General features: G+C 33.8%; 1 protein-coding gene, 1 long non-coding RNA gene and 1 pseudogene across 3 annotated transcripts in view; all 3 read right to left on the bottom strand.

Annotated features, from left to right (window-relative positions):
• Positions 1-20,517, bottom strand: part of LOC148945781 (uncharacterized) — a 133,848-nt pseudogene that overhangs the window by 11,991 nt on the left and 101,340 nt on the right. The window contains exons 4-6 of the transcript XR_016142496.1: positions 13,574-13,645; positions 11,209-12,411; positions 8,950-8,975 (exon numbers count right to left, since the gene is read on the bottom strand). The product of XR_016142496.1 is annotated as an uncharacterized LOC148945781 (transcript). The remainder of the gene's footprint in view (positions 1-8,949; positions 8,976-11,208; positions 12,412-13,573; positions 13,646-20,517) is intronic.
• LOC148945786 (uncharacterized) lies at positions 15,192-17,606 on the bottom strand. Its single transcript, XM_089098177.1, has 3 exons — positions 17,572-17,606; positions 16,608-17,503; positions 15,192-15,208 (listed from the first exon to the last, which is right to left on the bottom strand). Exons 1-3 carry the CDS (start codon positions 17,604-17,606, stop codon positions 15,192-15,194), a joined length of 948 nt encoding a protein of 315 aa, XP_088954303.1.
• The window catches only part of LOC148945783 (uncharacterized), a 54,119-nt gene continuing 51,185 nt past the window's right edge, over positions 17,584-20,517 (bottom strand). Inside the window, exon 2 of the long non-coding RNA XR_016142555.1 lies at positions 17,584-17,730. This is a non-coding gene — a long non-coding RNA (uncharacterized LOC148945783). The remainder of the gene's footprint in view (positions 17,731-20,517) is intronic.

Below are 20,517 nucleotides of genomic sequence, written 5' to 3'. Positions count from 1 at the left end.
AGATCTAGGCACTTTGTAAATATATAAAGAATATGAAGAGTATCATATTTGAAAATAAGAGACAATACTACACAGATAATGGTCAATTGTCATAGGTTCCGTCAAAAAGTTTGTTCACCAAGGTTGAAGCAATAACTACTTCCAAGCAAAGAGCCAACAACCTATAGTAACAGAAAGCTTAAGACTTATTTCGATCAAAAATATCTAGTCAGAAAAATGTAGCATTTCAAGCTAATTAGTGACTCAACCCTCAGGTGAATATACTGAGTGGTGAGAATGCTGACTATTATTTTTCGTTTATGTTAGTGGCAAAAGCTTATCAAGAAAATGAATTATGGGAATTGAAAACGAGCTTGAAAACCCTGCGGATTGTTACTGAATAGGAATGGGAAGAGAACCATTGTCATAAAAACCGTCTCAGGAATATCTATTAGGTTCAAAACCCTGTAGCTGGAGGTTTAAATCTTCAGTCTTGAATTTATTATTCTTTTAGAAGATGAAAACTAAAATATGATGATTAAAAAAAGTGCCAAATCACAGAAAAAAGTATTCCCAAAAAAAGACTTTCTTTCCAAATTGGGAAATTGACCTTGTTTCAAGATTTATAAAACCATACTGGACGTTTGTATTCTGTCTCGAGTTATCCCTCTCCCTGAAGTATCGGTAGGCAACAATCAAATATCCAGTGCAGTAACTGTGAATTTTACTTCCATGAACATTGCTCCGATATTGAACATTCTAAGTGGTCAAAAAGTTGGATTTGCCTAGATTGTACGACAAAAGAAGATACTAATGACAAGGTAGTAGCTTTTGATGACTCTTTGCGCTGTTCCCCCCAGACCCCGTCTACTTTTAAGACACCTCCACATCACCCATCGGGAAGGGACATAGTCAACACTTTTAAGGATGTGAGGTCATCACCCTAATCGTCTCTCAAATCAATTCCTTGCCAAACCAATTTCAAGCCCCAGGACAGTCCCCTCAACCACGTCCGATGTGTCCTTCCAAACCAATTTCGATTCAAAAACAACTAATTTCAGTTGTTTCAGTTATCAGTTGTTCTGATTTCAGTTATTAAAGAAATGTTCACCCTAGACCCTTTAAAAAGTATTTCAGTTGGTAACCCCCAGTCTTTTCCAATACTGGAAAAGAAGAAATCACGAAGTTCTGTTCACAAAAATATTCAAACAAGAATTACGGATGCTAATGTGGCTCCTGATAACATCATCAAAAATAAAAATTTAACTGAAGACAAGGTCAACGACAAAATTATTGATAAGAATGCAGTGATTTCCAGTTCAAATAAGATAAAAAGACAAGTTTGTGTGTTTTAAGGATGAAACTGTCTTGGTTTTAATCCCCTTTCAGGCACAAGCGTTCAAGGTCAAGTTCATTCGGAAATTGACCTTAATTATACATGTAAAAACGGAAGTGAGTTCAAAACTAGTGATGAACTATCCAGGAAGCAAGTTAATGCTAATAAAGGTATAAGCAAGTATGCCTGGAGAGGGGTTTGCAAGAAGGAAGAGTTGTGTAAATACCTTCATTTGTGCAAGAATTATCATTTGGAGAATGAATGTAGTGTCCTTGTGTGCCTAACCTTGTATTCCCGACTTTGTGACAGTTTTAGAAGTGGTATTTGCTTCAATGAATGTAGTCAAATCCACTTGAAATATGGGTCCAAATATTCTAAAAAGCGCATAAACAGTGCCAAAAAATTTTTAACCAAGTCAGCATCTCCTCCAATTCCTTCTCTCATCAGTTTGGACCTGTCAAAAAACGATTAGCATCAAACCTTCCCACCTTTCCCACCATTACATTAGGTCATTGAGATACCGCAAGCAGTTCCGCTCAACAAAAAAAAATTCTCCCCCCTCCAACAGTGCCAAGAAAACTCTGTCAAAAAACGAGAGTCACCAAGCCACTGAAGCAACACACCAGTGTCCATTGAAGCACCACCACCAGCTCAGTCCGGGGAATTTAAGACCCCCACCGTATTCTATCCCCACAAAGAAGACCCTACTTCCATCCATTCGTTCCCATGTACTTCGGGTTATGGAAGCATAGAATTAAGTGACTCTAGCGTAAAACATTGTTTTATTTATAACTTATGTCACTCCAAACCTTCCTCCTCAACTGCCAAAAATAGTGCTTCAAACCCATCCCCTGACCCGCACCATGTTTCTCATAATAGTCAACCCAAAATAAGTCTCTCCCAAATTGAAACAAAAATCACAATACCCAACTCGTTTTAAATTCCAAGCTTTCCTACTTAACAATGATGAGCCTGAATTTTGACAAGATTACCGAAATCAAGAGTATTTCTGGAATTTATAAAATTAATGTTTTAACTGTGACAGAGGTTCAGTCCCAGAACTCAGATTTCCAAAAAATCAGCAATTATACTCAGTTTATAAAATTTCGCCCTCCCGATGACCCTCTTGGGAAAAAAGGGGGTGGTATATTATTTTTTGTCCGAGATAACCTCCAACCTAAACTCATCCCCACCCCCAACTTATCAGATTACGATGAAATCGATACGATAAAATATCTTTTATTTTTTGTGCTGACAATTCTGTGATTTTCTTGCGGTGGTTCTGAAGTTCCTTGGCAAACTTTTTTTTGTTGCGGTGCGGATGGAATTAACCCTTTCATACCGTAGGTTACCATATGGTAACCGTTCTTTCCACGCACCTAGTGTCTTTTGTAGTTCAGATACCGCTTTCTAACTTAAGACTGTCAGATAGCACAAGTTCAGCCCTCCGTGTTGTGATACTTTTTACTCTCCTAGATAGCTCTGAAAGTCTGAAAAATATTTAGTTTTACGCTTATGTTGTTAAGATAATTTTATTGTATACTGAAAGTTCCTAATGTCACAACTGGTGTAAGACTATGAAAAACTTTGTTTTTTTAAATTAATCTTTGTTCGTTTTTGATAAAAATTTGATGCAGAAACAACGCTTCCATCATCTTTTATATTTATACGGAATAATGTATGCTCGTTTGAAGTGTGAATGTACTCCTTAGTTTTAGTTGAAAACTTATTTTTAATATAATTTCTAATTATCACCAATGTAGGAGTAATAAGACAGCTTTAAAAAATACTACTAACAATAATAATAATTACGAAAAACTTTCGACGAATTAAAAAGTGTTTACAATCCACAATAAGAAATACATTGAATGTTTTTCAGGAACGTTTATTTTCCGATGAGCAAAAAACCGTTTTTATTCGGCCGACTTCGCCTGAAAAAGCCATAATGAAGACAGGGCTTTATAAACCACCTACTGACAACCAGAAACTAGAAGGCTACTGTAACAAAAAAAAGCTCTTTAAGGACACATTTAAAAGCTTATATTTATACTTAATCACTTTTTATAAATTTGACTTGATAGCATCTTCCCACAAAGTGCACTTTCGGTTGTTTCCCCAACTTTTTCAAATGAAACAAGTGCCTTTTCCAATAAAAAGGCAATATTATACGTTTGTAGGTAGTAGAAGATGATTTTTTTTTTGTCAAATTGATCTTAAATCATAACATTCGAAAACCAAATAATAGACAAATTAAGACTTGGGAGGAGGTCTAGTTGCCCTCCAATCTTTACGGTTTCTTAAAAAGGACAATAGAACAAAAAAACAACAAATAGAAACGCAACCGTGATCATACTTATGGCAAAACATAAATTCCACGTTTGTGCAAGTAGGAGATCAAAACCCCCACAATAACATTTTCTGATACGCTGAATCTGAAGGTCTAATTTACATTAAGATTTTTTGATTTTTTGGGAGGTGTTTCTCCTTTTTTCGAAAATCAGGCTCCCTGTTTTCAAAATCCCTTAATCCATCAAAATCCCTTTTTCTCTGAGGCTTGGTGGGTAGATATTAAACGTAATGAAATTTTTATATTTGCAATCTGCATAAAAACCCTATTCTTATCAATTGTTATCATACTTCCATTTTTGAGTTTCGGTTACAATTGAGCTGAGTCGCCCCTTGATTACAGTTTAACACTATGAACTGTTTGATAAAACTTATTGGGCTAACATCCTATTTTTTAATTAATCCTGTGGCAAACCGGAGTTATCAAAGCACGACTCATGCTATTAAAGTGTATTATTTCTGAGTCCAGTTGAAATGTGCACCATTTTAGAAAATTCTCTTTTGAGGAAGCTTTTGGTTCCTTTCCGTGTGCGTAAAGGACTGAAATACCCTTACAGGCGTCTTCTTTTTTTCAAAATATTTGCTTACTTGGTTATTCAGCGTAAGCAGCAAATTTATGGCAAATCCAGGGAAGATTTTTTTTTTTAAACGCTTTTTGGGTTTCATTACAAAAATTACGTTCACCACAAAAACATAAGTTGTTCCCAAAAAAGGGTTTTCGTTCTTAATTAGAAATTAAATAAAAAAAAACAAGTTTTTTAAACTGAAAGTAAAGAGCGACACTAAAACTTAAAACGACCAGAAATTATTCCGTATATGAAAGGAGCTGTCCCCTCCTCAACGCCTCGCTCTTTACGCTAAAGTTTTTTATTGTTTTAAAAAAATAAAGTTGTGAGAGAGAGTCAAACTTTAGCGTAAAGAGCGAGGCGTTGAGGAGGGGACAGCCCCTTTCATATACGGAATAATTTCTGTTCGTTTTAATGTCGCTCCTTACTTTCAGTTTAAAAAACTTGTTTTTTTTAATTTAATTTCTGATCGTTTTTTAGTTAATGCAGCTTTTATATTGGCTCACCGTCATTGAATAAGTAAACAAAATTTGCATGAAAATTTTACTCTTCTTTTGCTAAATGGCTGTCTCTAAATTTGGTTCTGACGTAATTTACAAATTAACTTACGTAACGAACTTCTATATTCGTATATTTTGTCTTCTGGCAAAAATACGTTTTAGATATAGTTGCAGATTTTTGCAGATATGAGCTTGAAACCTATGTAATAGGGTTTTCTGATACGCTGAATCTGACGGTGGGATTTTCATTGAAATTCTTTCACTTGTAGGGGATGTTTCCTCCCTCTTTAAAAAATCAGGTAAATTTTCTCAGGCTCGTAGCCTTTGATGAGTAATACTAAACGTAATAAAATTTATATATTTAGAATCAGCATTATAAGCCCATTCTTTTGATACATTTATTGACATCAAAATTCCGTTTTTAAAAGTTTCAATTACTATTGAGCCGTATTGCTTGTTTTTTTTTTATTACGTATATGTTATTACGTATATGAGGGGGTTCTCCCCTTAGTCAATACGCTCTTTACGCTAAAAGTTAAAAAAAAAAATTTAATTCACAAACCCCTGAATCACAAAGGCCGTTTAATTAGAATAGATAGCTCTTTTGAAAGCACTAAAAAAACTGTAGCGTAAAGAGCAAGGTATTGACTTGGGGGAGAACCACCTCAAATACCTAATAATTTCTTTTCGTTTTAAGTTCTAATGTTGCATCTTACTTTCAGTTGAAAAAACTTGTTTTTTTTTTAATTTCTGATCGTTTTTTAAATAATGCTTGGAAATCCGGCGCACCCTTCATAGAAATTTCCCTTACCCCAAAGAAACATCCTCCACGGAAAGATTCTCCCGAGTAACCCCCTTCTCCAGCCGTCCCCCCCACCAGAAAAAAAAATCCTTCCTGAAAATGTCTGTATTCTTCCCAAGAACCAATACAATATGTAAGCACTGGGCAAAGTTCATAACGTATAGCCCGTCCCCTAGATACTGTAGGGGACTATAGCACCCTAAGACATATTTAATAGATGTTCGATAGTAGTGAGCAAATTGGCGGTCTAAAGATTTTAATTGTATAGCTTTGAGAAAAAAATTGATGTTGGAAGGGACCTAGGTGACCTTATTTTATCTGAGTTTCCCTCGACTGGAAATATCTTAAACTCTCTGCCTAGGAGCGTGAAACTTCTTTAATAGGGTTCTCTGATAAGCTGAATGTGATGGTGTAATTTTCGTTAAAGTTAATTAAAAATGCAATATTCCACATTTTTGCAGATAGGAGTTTGAAGCTTCTTTAATAATGTTCGTTGATAAGCTGAATCTGATGGTGTGAATTTCGTTAAAGTTAATTAAAAAAATTTACAATGAAAACAAAATTTTATTGTTTAAAAAAATTGAGTTGTGAGAAAGTCAAACTTTAGCGTAAAGAGCGAGGCGTTGAGGAGGGGACAGCCCCTTTCATATACGGGATAATTTCTGTTCGTTTTAAGTTTTAACGTCGTTCCTTACTTTCAGTTAAAAAAAACTTGTTTTTTTATTTCATTTGCGAACGTTTTTTAATTAATGCAGGTTTTGATTTTGGCTCACCGTGCATGAATAATTAAAACGAAATTTGCATATTAATTTTACTTTAATTTAGTTAAATGGCTTTCTCGAAACTTGTTGAATTTTATTTCCGAACGTTTTTATTAGTAATAAATATACGTAACTTACGAATTAACTTACGTAACGAACTTCTATATTCATATATTTTTAATACGTATATTAGGGGGTTTGCCCCCTAGTCAATACCCTGCTCTTTAAGCTAAATTTCGAATTTTGTTCCAATTCTTTAAAAATGACCCCTTAATCACAAAGGCCGTTAATTAGAATAAATAGCTCTTATGAAAGTACTAAAACATCTCTGGCTTAAAGAGTGAGGCATTGACTAGAAGGTGAACCCAATTATATAGCTAATATTTTTTTTTCGTTTTAAGTTTTAATGTTGCTCCTTACTTTCAGTTGAAAAACTTGTTTTTTTTATATATTTAATTTCTGATTTTTTTTTAAAAATAATGATGGGAAATCCGGCGCCCACTTCATAGCAATGTCCCTTCCCCAATGAAAACTTCCTTCATGAAAAGATCCTTCCATATAACCCCCGACCCACTCCCACCCCCCACTACCAGAAAAAATTCCCCCTGAAAACGTCTGTATACTTCCCAATAACCATTACAATATGTAAGCAATGGGCAAAGTTCATATCTTGCAGCCCTTCCCCTGGGAACTGTGGGGGATTAAGTCATCCTAAAAGACATATTTATTAGATTTTCGACTATGGTGAACAAAGTTGCTATCTCAAATTTTAATTGGGTGACTTGGAGAAAAAAATGAGCGTGGGAGGGGGCCTAGTTGCCCTCCATTTTTTGGAATTTCCCTCGACTGGAAATATCTTAAACTCTCTGCCTAGGAGCGTGAAACTTCTTTAATAGGGTTCTCTGATAAGCTGAATGTGATGGTGTAATTTTCGTTAGAGTTAATTAAAAATGCAAAATTCCACATTTTTGCAGATAGGAGTTTGAAGCTTCTTTAATACTGTTCGTTGATAAGCTGAATCTGATGGTGTGAATTTCGTTAAAGTTAATTAAAAAAATTTACAATGAAAACAAAATTTTATTGTTTAAAAAAATTGAGTTGTGAGAAAGTCAAACTTTAGCGTAAAGAGCGAGGCGTTGAGGAGGGGACAGCCCCTTTCATATACGGGATAATTTCTGTTCGTTTTAAGTTTTAACGTCGTTCCTTACTTTCAGTTAAAAAAAACTTGTTTTTTTATTTCATTTGCGAACGTTTTTTAATTAATGCAGGTTTTGATTTTGGCTCACCGTGCATGAATAATTAAAATGAAATTTGCATATTAATTTTACTTTAATTTAGTTAAATGGCTTTCTCGAAACTTGTTGAATTTTATTTAGGAACATTTTTATTAGTAATAAATATACGTTACTTACGAATTAACTTACGTAACGAACTTCTATATTCATATATTTTTAATACGTATATTAGGGGGTTCGCCCCCCAGTCAATACCTTGCTCTTTACGCTAAAGTTCGAATTTTGTTCCAAATTCTTTAAAAATGACCCCTTAATTATAAAGGCCGTTAATTAGAATAAATAGCTCTTATGAAAGTACTAAAAAATCTTTGGCTTAAAGAGCGATGCATTAACTAGAAGGTGAACCCAATCATATAGCTAATATTTTTTTTTGTTTTAAGTTTTGATGTTGCTCCTTACTTTCAGTTGAAAAACTTGTTTTTTTTATATTTAATTTCTGATTTTGTTTTTAAAATAATGATGGGATATCCGGCGCCCCCTTCATAGCAATGTCCCTTCCCCCAGGAAAACTTCCTTCATGAAAAGATCCTTCCATATAACCCCCTCCCCCCCCCCCCTACCCGACAAAATTCCCCCTGAAAACGGCTGTGTCCTTCCCAATACCCCATACTATATGTTCACAGTGGGTAAAGTTCAGAATTTTCAGCCCTCCCCCTGGGGGCTTCGAGGGATAAAGTCATCCTAAAAAACATAGTTAGAATATTTTCGACCATGGTGAACAAAATGGCTATCTCAAAATTTTGATCGGGTGACTTTGGGAAAAAAATGAGCGTGGGAAGGGGCCTAGGTGCCCTCCATTTTTTTTGGTCACTTAAAAAGGGCACTAGAACTTTTAATTTCCGTTCCAATGAGCCCTCCCACGATATTCTAGGACCACTGGGTCGATATGATCACCCCTGGGGAAAAGAAAAAAAACAAATAAACACGAATCCGTGATCTTTCTTCTGGCAAAAAATGGACAATTCCACATTTTTGTAGATAGGAGCTTGAAATCTCTACAGTAGGGTTCTCTGATACACTGAATGTGATGGTCTGATTTTCATTAAGGTTCTCAAACTTTTAGGGGGTCTTTCCCCCTTTTTTCGAAAATCAGCCAAATTTTTTCAGGCGCGTAACTTTTGATAGGTAAGATTAATCTTGATGAAATTTATATATTTGAAATCAGAATTAAAATTTGATTCTTTTGATGTATCTATTGGTATCAAAGTTCCGTTTTCTAGAGTTTCGGTTACCATTGAGCCGGGTCGCTCCTTACTTACAGTTCGTTACCACAAACTGTTTGAAAATGGAATTCAGAAAGCCACATATTTTCACCGTTAGTACTGTTAAGGTTAGGGTAGCATCTTAAGAGATTTTCTACCTACAGAAACTCGCAAAAATGTATTTAGCACTAAAAAAGCGATTGTAAAAGTTAAAAGATAATTTTTGTACATAAATTTCTGCGTGTTCATTTTTCAGACAAGAAAGCTCAACTTGTTTCAAAGTAAAAAAATATTTTTCCTTATTTTTCTAATTATCTGTTTATACTCAAAATGCAATTAGCATTCCCCTTTGTCTGCTATAATTCAAATATTTGAATTAAACTTATACTGAACATATTACTTTCACTGGCCCTATAGTCAAATTTAAAATGATATTCAAGAAACTTCATAATACTGTTGAAGTTCAAACCGTGTTGATTGATATAGCCTATTTACGGTGAAAATTACATTTTTTCTACTAAAAAAGTACCTACATCTTAATAATTTCAATAATTTTTCGGAATTCAATAGGCAAGTCAAAATTCCAACAGAAGAATTAAATTTTTTTTGTAACTTGCTTGAATTAAATAAGCAAGTCGCACTTCCAATAGAACAATTGGATTTTTTTACTGGTTTAATTTCGACCAAAACATTTTGTTGGAAATCATATTTTTTTTACAGTGCAGCTTTTCCAGTTGGGATACAACACCAAAAGGGCCGTTTTTAGTGCCATTTGAACTTGATGACTATGGAATTTATGTGAAAGACGTAGATATGTGCAATATCATTTGTATGAGCGATGTTCTGGTACCAACGATATTCTAGTAGCCTGCTAATGCCACCCTTTTAGGAATAGCACAAAAAGTGCCATTTTAGTGCCATAAAGCACTTGCAGATGGTATAATTTGTAAAAAGAACTTAGGTATAAGAAATAGATTTTTAATGGCCAATTAAGTATCTCTCTATGATGTATCGGTAGCCCACTAGACCTGTTGAAAAAAAAACAGCAGAAAACGGGAGACAGATCAGTGCTACCAATGCAAAAGTTGTTGCAGCTGCCGCTGCAACCATTGTACCCTGCCGGGACATGCTTTAAAAAAATGAGCCTAGAAAATGACTGAAAAAAGAGCAACAACAGCGGAAACCAATATTCCCGATACGATACATGCGATACCGATACGCCTGGTACCACATACAGCCCTTCCCCAGGGACTATGGAGGGCCATATCATCATCAAAACCATATATAGTGGACCTTGGAACTATGTTAAACAAAATGGCTATCTCAAAATTTTTATAGGACTAGTTGAGAGGGAGGGGAGCCTGTAGGGAGGGGGGGGGGGGGGCTATTTGCCCTCAAATCTTTTTGGTCACTCAAAAAGGGCACTTACAAATTTAATTTCCTTTCGAATGAGCTATTACACATCTCTCTATGATGCTCTGGCCACCCCCAAGCCCTTCTAGAAAAAAAGATAAAAAAGGGAGACAGATCAGTGATACCCATGCAAAAAAGTCATTTTCCTTGGTGTTCAAGGTGGGGGACTGTAATTATCCTACATAAAATTTTTTATAGGACTAGTTGGGGGGGGCCTGTAGGGAGGGGGGGGGGGGCTATTTGCCCTCCAATCTATTTGTTCACTTAAAAAGGGCACTTAAAATTTAATTCATTTTCGAATGAGCTATTAAACACCTCTCTATGATGCTCTGGCCACCCCCTAGCCCTTCTAGAAAAAAAAGAAAGAAAAAAAAAACAAGGGAGACAGATCAGTGCTATGCAAAAACGTCATTTTCCATTGTGTTCAAGGTGGGGGACTGTAATTATCCTTCAAAGGTTTTCGACTATGCTGATTCCAATGGTGCACTTTTTATTTCGATTTGACGCTATTTTTAAGGGGTTTCAGGCTCTTTTTCGAAATTACCATAAATTTCTTTTCACAATAAACTTTTACTTCTAAGATTAACCGAAACAATAGTTACCGTTCATGATGGTAACTATTTACCTAACTAGTTACGTAACAGTGTCAAATGGCATTTTTTCCTCACCAGACAGTTTTTTTTAAAACACATTTTTCAACTTTTTATTACAACAGGCTGTGGTTCGCCCTTTACTAGGTTGCAGCTGCCGCTGCAAACATGATCAGATTTGATAGGGTGTTCTGCAGTGTGATATCCTTGGTGAACATAGTGGTTGGCTTTTCGGCTGAATGTCTTCTCACAAATCTTGAATTCCAAAGTCTCTTCTCCAGTCTGCGTTTTTTATGATAATATTAAATATTTCTTTGTGTAAAACATTTATTAGATATATCAAATTCAAAAGGTTTTTTTCCCGTATGAGTTATGTAATGACGAAATAAACTGGCACTCCTAGTAAAACTTTTCTTACATATTTCACATTCGAAAGGTTTTTTTCCCGTATGAGTTCTCTGATTGCGAGATAAACTGGCACTTGTAGTAAAAGATTTCTTACACAATTCACATTTGAAAGGTTTTTCTCCAGTATGAGCTGTTTGATGAATAACTAGGTTGGCCTTTCGGCTGAATGTTTTCTCACATATATTGCATTCAAAAGGTTTTTCTCCAGTATGAATTTTTTTATAATTAGATAAACTGCTTCTAAGTGTAAAAAATCTCTTACATATATCACATTTGATAGGCTTTTCTCCAGCATGAGTTTTTTTATGATAAGATAAACTGCTGCTTTGCGTAAAACGTTTCTTACAGATATCACATTCGAAAGGTTTTTTTCCCGTATGAGTTCTCTGATGACGAGATAAATTGGTACTTGCAGTAAAAAATTTCTTACATATTTCACATGCGAAAGTTTCTCTCCAGTATCTGCTCTTTGGAGATCAAATAAGTTGGCTTTTCGGCAGACTGTTTTCTAACATATATTACATTCGAAAGGTTTTTGTCCAGTATGAGTTCTTTTATAAAATAAATGAGTGCTATGTGTAAAAAATTTCTTACATATATCACATTTGAAAGGTTTTTCTCCAGTATGTGTTCTTTGAAGAATAAATAGGCTGGCATTTTGGCTGAATGTCTTCTCACATATATTACATTTAAAAGGTTTTTCTCCAGTATGAGTTATTTGATGAATAGACAAAGCGGCAATTCTAATAAAACCTTTCTTACATATTTCACATTCGAAAGGTTTTTTTCCAGTATGAGTTCTCTGATGACGAGATAAACTGCTACTTGTAGTAAAACATTTGTTACACATATCACATTCAAAAGGTTTTTCTCCAGTATGAGTTCTTTTGTGATCAGATAAACTTCTACTTGTAGCAACACGTTTCTTACAGATATCACATTCGAAAGTTTTTTTTTCCCGTATGAGCTCTCTGATGACGAGATAAACTGGCACTTGTAGTAAAACGTTTCTTATATATATCACATTCGAATGGTGATTTTCCAGTATAAGAAATCTCCTGTTTTGCCACATCATTTTCTGCCAATACATGACTGTGACTTGGCATCGCATTTTGACATTTCCACTTCATTTCTTTTTTTAGACAGATTCTTGCTAGATCTGGCATGTTAGGTAATCCGCATTCTTGTTTGCTCATATCTTTATCAGATGACGCTGTAACAAGAAGAACTTTATTAATATGAAATTCGCTAAAAATCAAAGACTTGTATTTTTTAGGTTTATTTTAATTTAGCACAGAACTCAGCTTTTAAATATTTAGCCTTACACAGATATTATAAAATTCATTCTAATGAATCTTACCTCATTTAGCTCATTTAGTTATTTCAAATTTATCAATTAAAATAACTTTCTAAAAATAAGATTCTCAAATAAAATTAAAGTAAATATTAAACTTAATACATGGAAAAATAAAAACCTATAATAATTCATACTAAAAACGACTAGATATTAATAATAAAGAATAAATTGAACTCAAAACAAACAGAAAATGATTAAACAATCATAGAAAACAAACATACGACCTGTACAAATATAAATGAATAAATAATTCTTAAAACAAGTAAAAATAGAATTAAATAAGCATATAAAGCTTAAAACAAAAAAAATCTTTTACTATTGAAGAATAAATGAAACTAAAAACAAAAAAAAAAAAAATAAACAATCATAGCAATTAAAGATACAACAGGCACTAATATAAATGAATAAATAAATATTAAATCAATTATTCTTAAATGGATACTTGTAAATCTTAAATTGAATATATAAATAAAGCTTAAAACAAACAAAATCCCTACAACAAGAGTTGGGCTACTGCCCCCTTCACTAACTGTAAAAGTCTAAAGCCAACTGCGTAACTGATTGTTTACTGAAAACGAATTATATTAAAATATTTTCTTCTATACTTATTACAACATTAAAAATCAAATGAAAAATTACAGTGCAATAAGATCATGTAAATTATCCACTTCCTTGGAGATAATGTTGCAATAAAATCAATAAAAAACTAAGGTCTTTTTAGAAGAGAATGATTAAACTACAGAGTTATTATATTAGCATATTCCTAAGGCATAAAAGCCATATAAGAGATATTATTTTTTTTATTACTTATATATAAATCAATATTTAAAAATTGTTAAAGAATTCTAATTAGGTGCAAGAGCGAGAAAAAAAGTCTAGACATGAAAAAATATAGATGATCAGGATATATGAGACACACTTTTGTCCCCGTCAATTTTCAACTCCAATTTAACACGATCCGCATCAAATTGACAATCTCCAGAGATGCCAGTAGAAATAGAAAAATGTTTGGCCTCACCTTTCATTAATAGCATAGAATGTGTGCTTCCAAAAATATCTTTCTTATCATTTGAGGTTATGTCTTCAGCTTCTACAAAATAAGAGTAAAAATTAAATAAAAGATTTACGACATAACAGGTTGGTTAGTCATAAAACGTTCAAATTTTTATAACACTACAAATTTTTTATGTGGTAGTTTGTGGAAGGACTAAAGATAAATTGATCCTCCCAGCATCTAGGCACTTTGTAAATATATAAAGAATATGAAGAGTATCAGATTTGAAAATAAGGGACAATATTACACGGATATATGTCAATTATCATAGGTTCCGTCTTAAAAAGTTTGTTCACCAAGGTTGAAGCAATAACTACTTCCAAGTAAAGAGTCAACAACCTATAGCAACAGAAAGCTTAACACTTATTTCGATCATAAATATCTAGTCAGAAAAATGTAGCATTTCGAGCTAATTAGTGACTCAACCCTCAGGTGAACATACTGAGTGGTGAGAATGCTGACAATTATTTTTCGTTTATGTTAGTGGCAAAAGCTTATCAAGAAAATGAATTATGGGAATTGAAAACGAGCTTGAAAACCCTGCGGATTGGCACTGAATGGGAATGGGAAGAGAAACATTGTCATAAAAAACGTCTCAGGAATATCGTATAAGTTCAAAAACCTATAGCTGGAGGGTTGCAATCTCCAGTGTTGAATTTATGATTCTTTTATAAGATGAAAACTAAAATATTATGTTTGAAAAAAACTGCCAAATCACAGAAAAAAGTATTCTCAAAAAAGTGTTACCACAGAAACAAGAAATTTTGTGACAAGCCTATAGCTGCAACATACGCCATTAGGATAGCCTGTAACTTGGGTAGGTTCCAGACTTTCTTTACAAATTGGGAAATTGACCTTGTTTCAAGATTTTTAAAACCATACTGGACGTTTGTATTCTGTCTCGAGTTATCCCTCTCCCTGAAGCCTCAGTCTTTCAGTCTAGGCTTCAGTCTTTAATCAGCGTTCGTGCAAGATACACCTACACCGGTGAAAAAATTTTCTTTGATAATATATTAAAACCCATTCCGGTTCAAAAAAATGGCTAAGAGAGTATGCCAGAAATGCAGATTAGGAGTTACCATTAACTCTATTCAGTGCAGTAACTGTGAATTTTACTTCCATGAACATTGCTCCGGTATTGAACATTCTAAGTGGTCAAAAAGTTGGGTTTGCCTAGATTGTACGACAAAAGAAAATACTAAAAAGAAGAAGACAAGGTAGTAGCTTTTGATGACTCTTTGCGCTGTTCCCCCCAGACCCCGTCTACTTTTAAGACACCTACACATCACCCGTCGGAAAGGAACATAGTCAACACTTTTTAGGATGTGAGGTCATGACCCTAATTGTCTCTCGAATCAAGTCCTTGCCAAACCAATTCCAAGCCCCAGGGCAGTCCCCTACAACCACGACCGATGAGTCCTTCCAAACCAATTTCGAGTCAAAAATAACTAATTTCAGTTATCAAACTCCTGACCAAGCTACAGTATTCAAGACCTAAATTTCCTGCCAGTCTGTCTTACTAAACAACGTTCATACTGCACCTAAAACAAGACACCCCCTCCCTCCAATGCAGCAGTTATTATCATTGATAGTAAGGACCTATCAATAAAAAAAATTAAAGTAAGGACCTATAAAAAAATTTTTAGGACAACAAGGAAAGTGATTTTCCTTGTTGCTCAGGGAGGGGGCCTGTAACGACCCTCTACAAGGTTTTAACGATGTTGAATCCAATATTACACTTTTCTGTTTGATATGACGCCATTTTCGAGGGATGTCAAGCTTTTTTTAGAAATCAACATAGATTTCTTTTTGCAATAAACATTTCCTTTTAATACGAACCGAAATAATATTTAACGTTCCTGATTCAGTGTCAGATGGGAATTTTGTTTCACAAGGCAGTTTTTTTTCAAAACACGATTTTTAACTTTTGGTTACTACGGTCTGTGGTTTGCTCTTTGCTAGGCTGCAGCTGCCGCTGCAACCATGATACCTTGCCGGCACATGCTTTAAAAAAATGAGCATAGAAAATTAATAAAAAAAATTAAAAAAACAAGATCAGCGGATACTAATATTCACGAAACGACACATGCGATACCAAAACGCACGATACCGATACACCCGGTACCACATAGAGCCCTTCCCCAGGGACTATGGAGGGTCATATCATCATCAAAACCATATATATTGGACCTTTGAACTATGTTAAACAAAATGGCTACGTCAAAATTTTTATAGGACTAGTTGGGAGGGGGGGGGGGCTAGGGAACCGGTAGGGAGGGGGGGGGGAGGCTACTTTCCCTCCAAACTTTTTGGTCACTTAAAAAGGGTACCTACCAATTTGATTCCCTTTCGAATGACCTATTAAACACCTCTCTATGACGCTTTGGCCACCCCCTAATCCTTCAAAAAAAAAGAAAAAAAAAAAAAAAAAAGGTGACAGATCAGTGCTACCCATGCAAAAGAGTAATTTTCCTTGGTGTTCAAGGTGGGGGACTGTAATTACCATACATAATGTTTTGACCATGCTGCTTCCAATGGTGCACTTTTTATTTCGATTTGACGCCATTTTTAAGGGGTTTCAGGCTCTTTTTGGAAATCACCATAAAAAATTTTTCGCAATAAACTTTTACTTCTAAGATTATCCAAAACAATAGTTACCGTTCGTGATGGTAACTATTTACCTAACTAGTTACGTAACAGTGTCAAATGGCAATCTTTTTCTCACCAGACAGTTTTTTTGAAAACACATTTTTCAACTTTTGATTACAACGGGCTATGGCTAACCCTTTTGATGACTAACCCTTTACTAGGTTGCAGCTGCCGCTGCAACCATGATCACATTTGAAAGGTTTTTCTGCAGTGTGATATCTTTGATGAATAAATAGGTTGGCTTTTCGGCTGAATGTTTTCTCACATATATTGCATTCAAAAGGCTTTTCTCCAGTATGAATTTTTTTATGATAAGATAAACTATTGCTATGTGTAAAACCTTTCTTACATATTTCACATTTGAAAGGTTTTTTTCCCGTATGAGTTCTCTGATGACGAAATAAACTGCCACTTGTAGTAAAACATTTGTTACACATATTGCATTCAAAAGGTTTGTCTCCAGTATGATTTCTTTGATGAACAGACAAAGCGGTACTTCTAATAAAACCTTTCTTACAGATATCACATTCGAAAAGATTTTTGACAGTATGAGTTCTGTCATGATCAAATAGGTGGGCATTTCCAGTGAATGGTTTGTCACATATATCACATTTGTAAGGTTTTTCTCCCGTATGAGTTCTTTGATGATCAAATAGCTGGGCATTTCGGCGGAATGTCTTGTCACATATATTACATTCAAAAGGCTTTTCTCCAGTATGAGTTCTTTTGTGATCAGATAAACTGCTGCTTTGCGTAAAACGTTTCTTACAGATATCACATTCAAAAGGTTTTTTGCCAGTATGAGTTCTTTCATGAACAAATAGGTGGGCTTTTCCACTGAATGTTTTGTCACATTTATCACATTTATAAGGTTTTTCTCCAGTATGAGTTGTTTGATGACCATATAGCTGGGCATTTCTAGTGAATGTTTTTTCACATATATCACATTTTAAAGGTTTTTCTACAGTGTGAGTTCTTTGATGATCAAATAGGAGGGCTTTTTGGCGGAATATCTTGTCACATATATTAAATTCGAAAGGTTTTTTTCCAGTATGAGTTCTCTGATGATGAAATAAATTGGTACTTGTAGTAAAACGTTTCTTACACATATTACATTCAAAAGGTTTTTCTCCAGTATGAGTTCTTTTGTGATCAGATAAACTGCTGCTTTGCGTAAAACGTTTCTTACAGATATCACATCCAGAAAGCTTTTCCCCCGTATGAGTTCCTTGATGAAGAGATAAACTGGTATTTATAGTAAAACGCTTCTTATATATATCACATTCAAATTGTGATCTTCCAGTATAAGAAACCTCCTGTTTTGCCACATCATTTTCTGCCAATACATGACTGTGACTAGGCATCTAATTTTGACATTTCCACTTCATTTCTTATTTTAAGACAGATTCTTGCTAGACCTGGCATGCTAGGTAATCCGCATTCTTGTTTGCTCATATCTTTATCAGATGACGCTGCAACAAGAAGAACTTTATTAATATGAAATTCGCTAAAAATCGAAGACTTGTATTTTTTCTGTCTATTTTAATTTAGCACAGAACTCAGCTTTTAAATATTTAGCCTTACAAATTTATTATAAAATTCATTCTAATGAATCTTACCTCATTAATTAATTTATAAATTAAAATAAATTTCCAAAAATAAGATACTAAAAGAAAACTAACGCACTATTAAACTTAAGACAAGGAAAAATAAAAACCTATAATAATAAATACTAAACACGAATAAATATTAATAATAAAGAATATCTTGAACTCAAAACAAACAGACAAATGATTAAACAATCATATGAAACAAACATACGACATTTACAAATATAAATTAACAAATAATTCTTAAAACAATTAAAACTATAATTTAATAAATATATCAGCATTAACACAAAAAAAATCTTTTAATATTAAAGAATAAATGAAACTAACAACAAACAAAAATAAAATAAATAATAATATCAATTAAAGATAAAACAGAAACAAATACAAATAAATAAATAAATCTTAAATCAAGTATTCTTAAATGGATACTTGTAAATCTTAAATTGAACATATAAATCAAGATTAGAACGAACAACCTCCCTATAGACAAAAGTTGGGCTAATGCCCCCTTCCCTAACTTTAAAAGTCTAAAGCCATCTGCATAATTGATTGTTTACTGAAAACTGATTTTATTAAATATTTACTTATATACTGATGACAACATTGAAAATAAAATGAAAATTACAGTGCAATAAGATCATGTAAATTATTTAACTTCTTTGGAGATAATGTTTAAACTACATTAAACTACAGAGTTATTATATTAGCATATTCCTAAGGCATAAATGCCATAAAAATACATATTATTTTTTATTATTATGTATAAACATGAAAGTCTAGACATGAAAAAATATAGATGATCAGGATATATGAGACACACCTGTGTCCCTGTCAATTTTTAACTCAAGTTCAACATGTTGACAATCTCCAGAGATGCTAGGAGAAATAGAACATTGTTTGAACTCAGTTTTCATGAATAGCAGGGAAAGTGTGATTCCAAAAATAACTTTATCATTTGAAGATATATCTTCAGTTTCTACAAAATAAGAGTAAAAACTAAATAAAACATTAACAACATAACAAGTTTGTTACTCATAAAACGTTTAAAATGCTACAAATTTTTTATGTGGTAGTTTGTGGAAGGACTAAAAGTAAATTGATCCTCCCAGCATCTAGGCACTTTGAAAATATATAAAGAATATGAAGAGTATCAGATTTCAAAATAAGAGACAATATTACACAGATAATGGTCAATTATCATAGGTTCCGTCAAAAAGTTTGTTCACCAAGGTTGAAGCAATAACTACTTCCAAGTAAAGAGCCAACAACCTATAGTAACATCTGGAAGCACAGATGTGTGCTTCCAAAAATACCTTTATCATTTGAGGATATATCTTCAGTTTCTACAAAAGAAGAGTAAAAACTAAATAAAAAATTAACAACATGACACGTTTGTTACTCATAAAACAATTAAAATGCTACAAATTTTTTATGTGGTAGTTTGTGGACGGACTAGAAGTAAATTGATCTTCCCAGCATCTAGGCAATTTGTAAATATATATATAATATGAAGAGTATCAGATTTCAAAATAAGAGACAATATTATAAATATAATGGTCAATTATCATATGTTCCGTCTTAAAAAGTTTGTTCACCAAGGTTGAAGCACTAGCTACTTCCAAGTAAAGATCCAACAACCTATAGCAACAGAAAGCTTAAGACTTATTTAGATAAAAATGTCTAGTCAGAAAAATGTAGCATTTCAAGCTAATTAGTGACTCAACCCTCAGATACTGAGTGGTGAGAATGTTGACTATTATTTTTCGTTTATGTTAGTGGAAAAAGCTTATCAAGAAAATGAATTATGGGAATTGAAAACGAGCTTGAAAACCCTGCGGATTGGCACTGAATGGGAATGGGAAGAGAACCATTGTCATAAAAAACGTCTTAGGAATATCTTTTATGTTCAAAAACCTGTAGCTGGAGTTTTAAATCTCCAGTCTTGAATTTATGATTCTTTTAGAAGATAAAAAATAAAATATGATGTTTAAAAAAAGTGCCAATTAACAGAAAAAAGTAGTCTCAAAAAAAGACTTTCTTTCCAAATTGGGAAATTGACCTTGTTTCAAGATTTATAAAACCATACTGGACGTGTGTATTTTGTCTTGAGTTATCCCTCTCCCTGAAGTATCAGTAGGCAACAATCAAATATCCAGTGCAGTAACTGTGAATTTTAATTACATGAACATTGCTCGGACATTGAACATTCTAAGTGGTCAACAAGTTGGGTTTGGCTAGATTGTACAACAAATGAAAATACTAATGACAAGGTAGTAGATTTTGATGACTCTTTGCGTTGTTCCCTCATACCCCGTCTATTTTTAAGACACCTACAAATCACCCGTCGAGAAGGGACCTAGTCAACACTTTTAAGGATGTGAGGTCATGACCCTAATCGTCTCTCAAATCAATTCCTTGCCAAACCAATTTCAAGCCACAGGACAGTCCCCTACAACCACGTCCGATGTGTCCTGCCAAACCAATTTCGATTCAAAAACAACTAATTTCAGTTGACAAACTCCTTACCAAGCTACAGAATTAAAGACTGTGCTTCCTGCCAGTCTATCTTACTAAACAAAGTTCCTACTGCACCTAAAACAAGACACCCCCTCACTCCAATTAAGCAGTTACTATCATTAATGAGTG

The sequence above is a fragment of the Artemia sp. Qi Xiang Cuo genome, chromosome 12, assembly GCF_049724085.1.
Source record: "Artemia sp. Qi Xiang Cuo chromosome 12, ASM4972408v1, whole genome shotgun sequence".
Lineage (NCBI taxonomy): Eukaryota > Metazoa > Arthropoda > Branchiopoda > Anostraca > Artemiidae > Artemia > Artemia sp. Qi Xiang Cuo.
The sequence above is the reverse complement of the archived record's forward strand: the minus strand, read 5'-3'. Positions and strand labels throughout refer to the sequence as shown.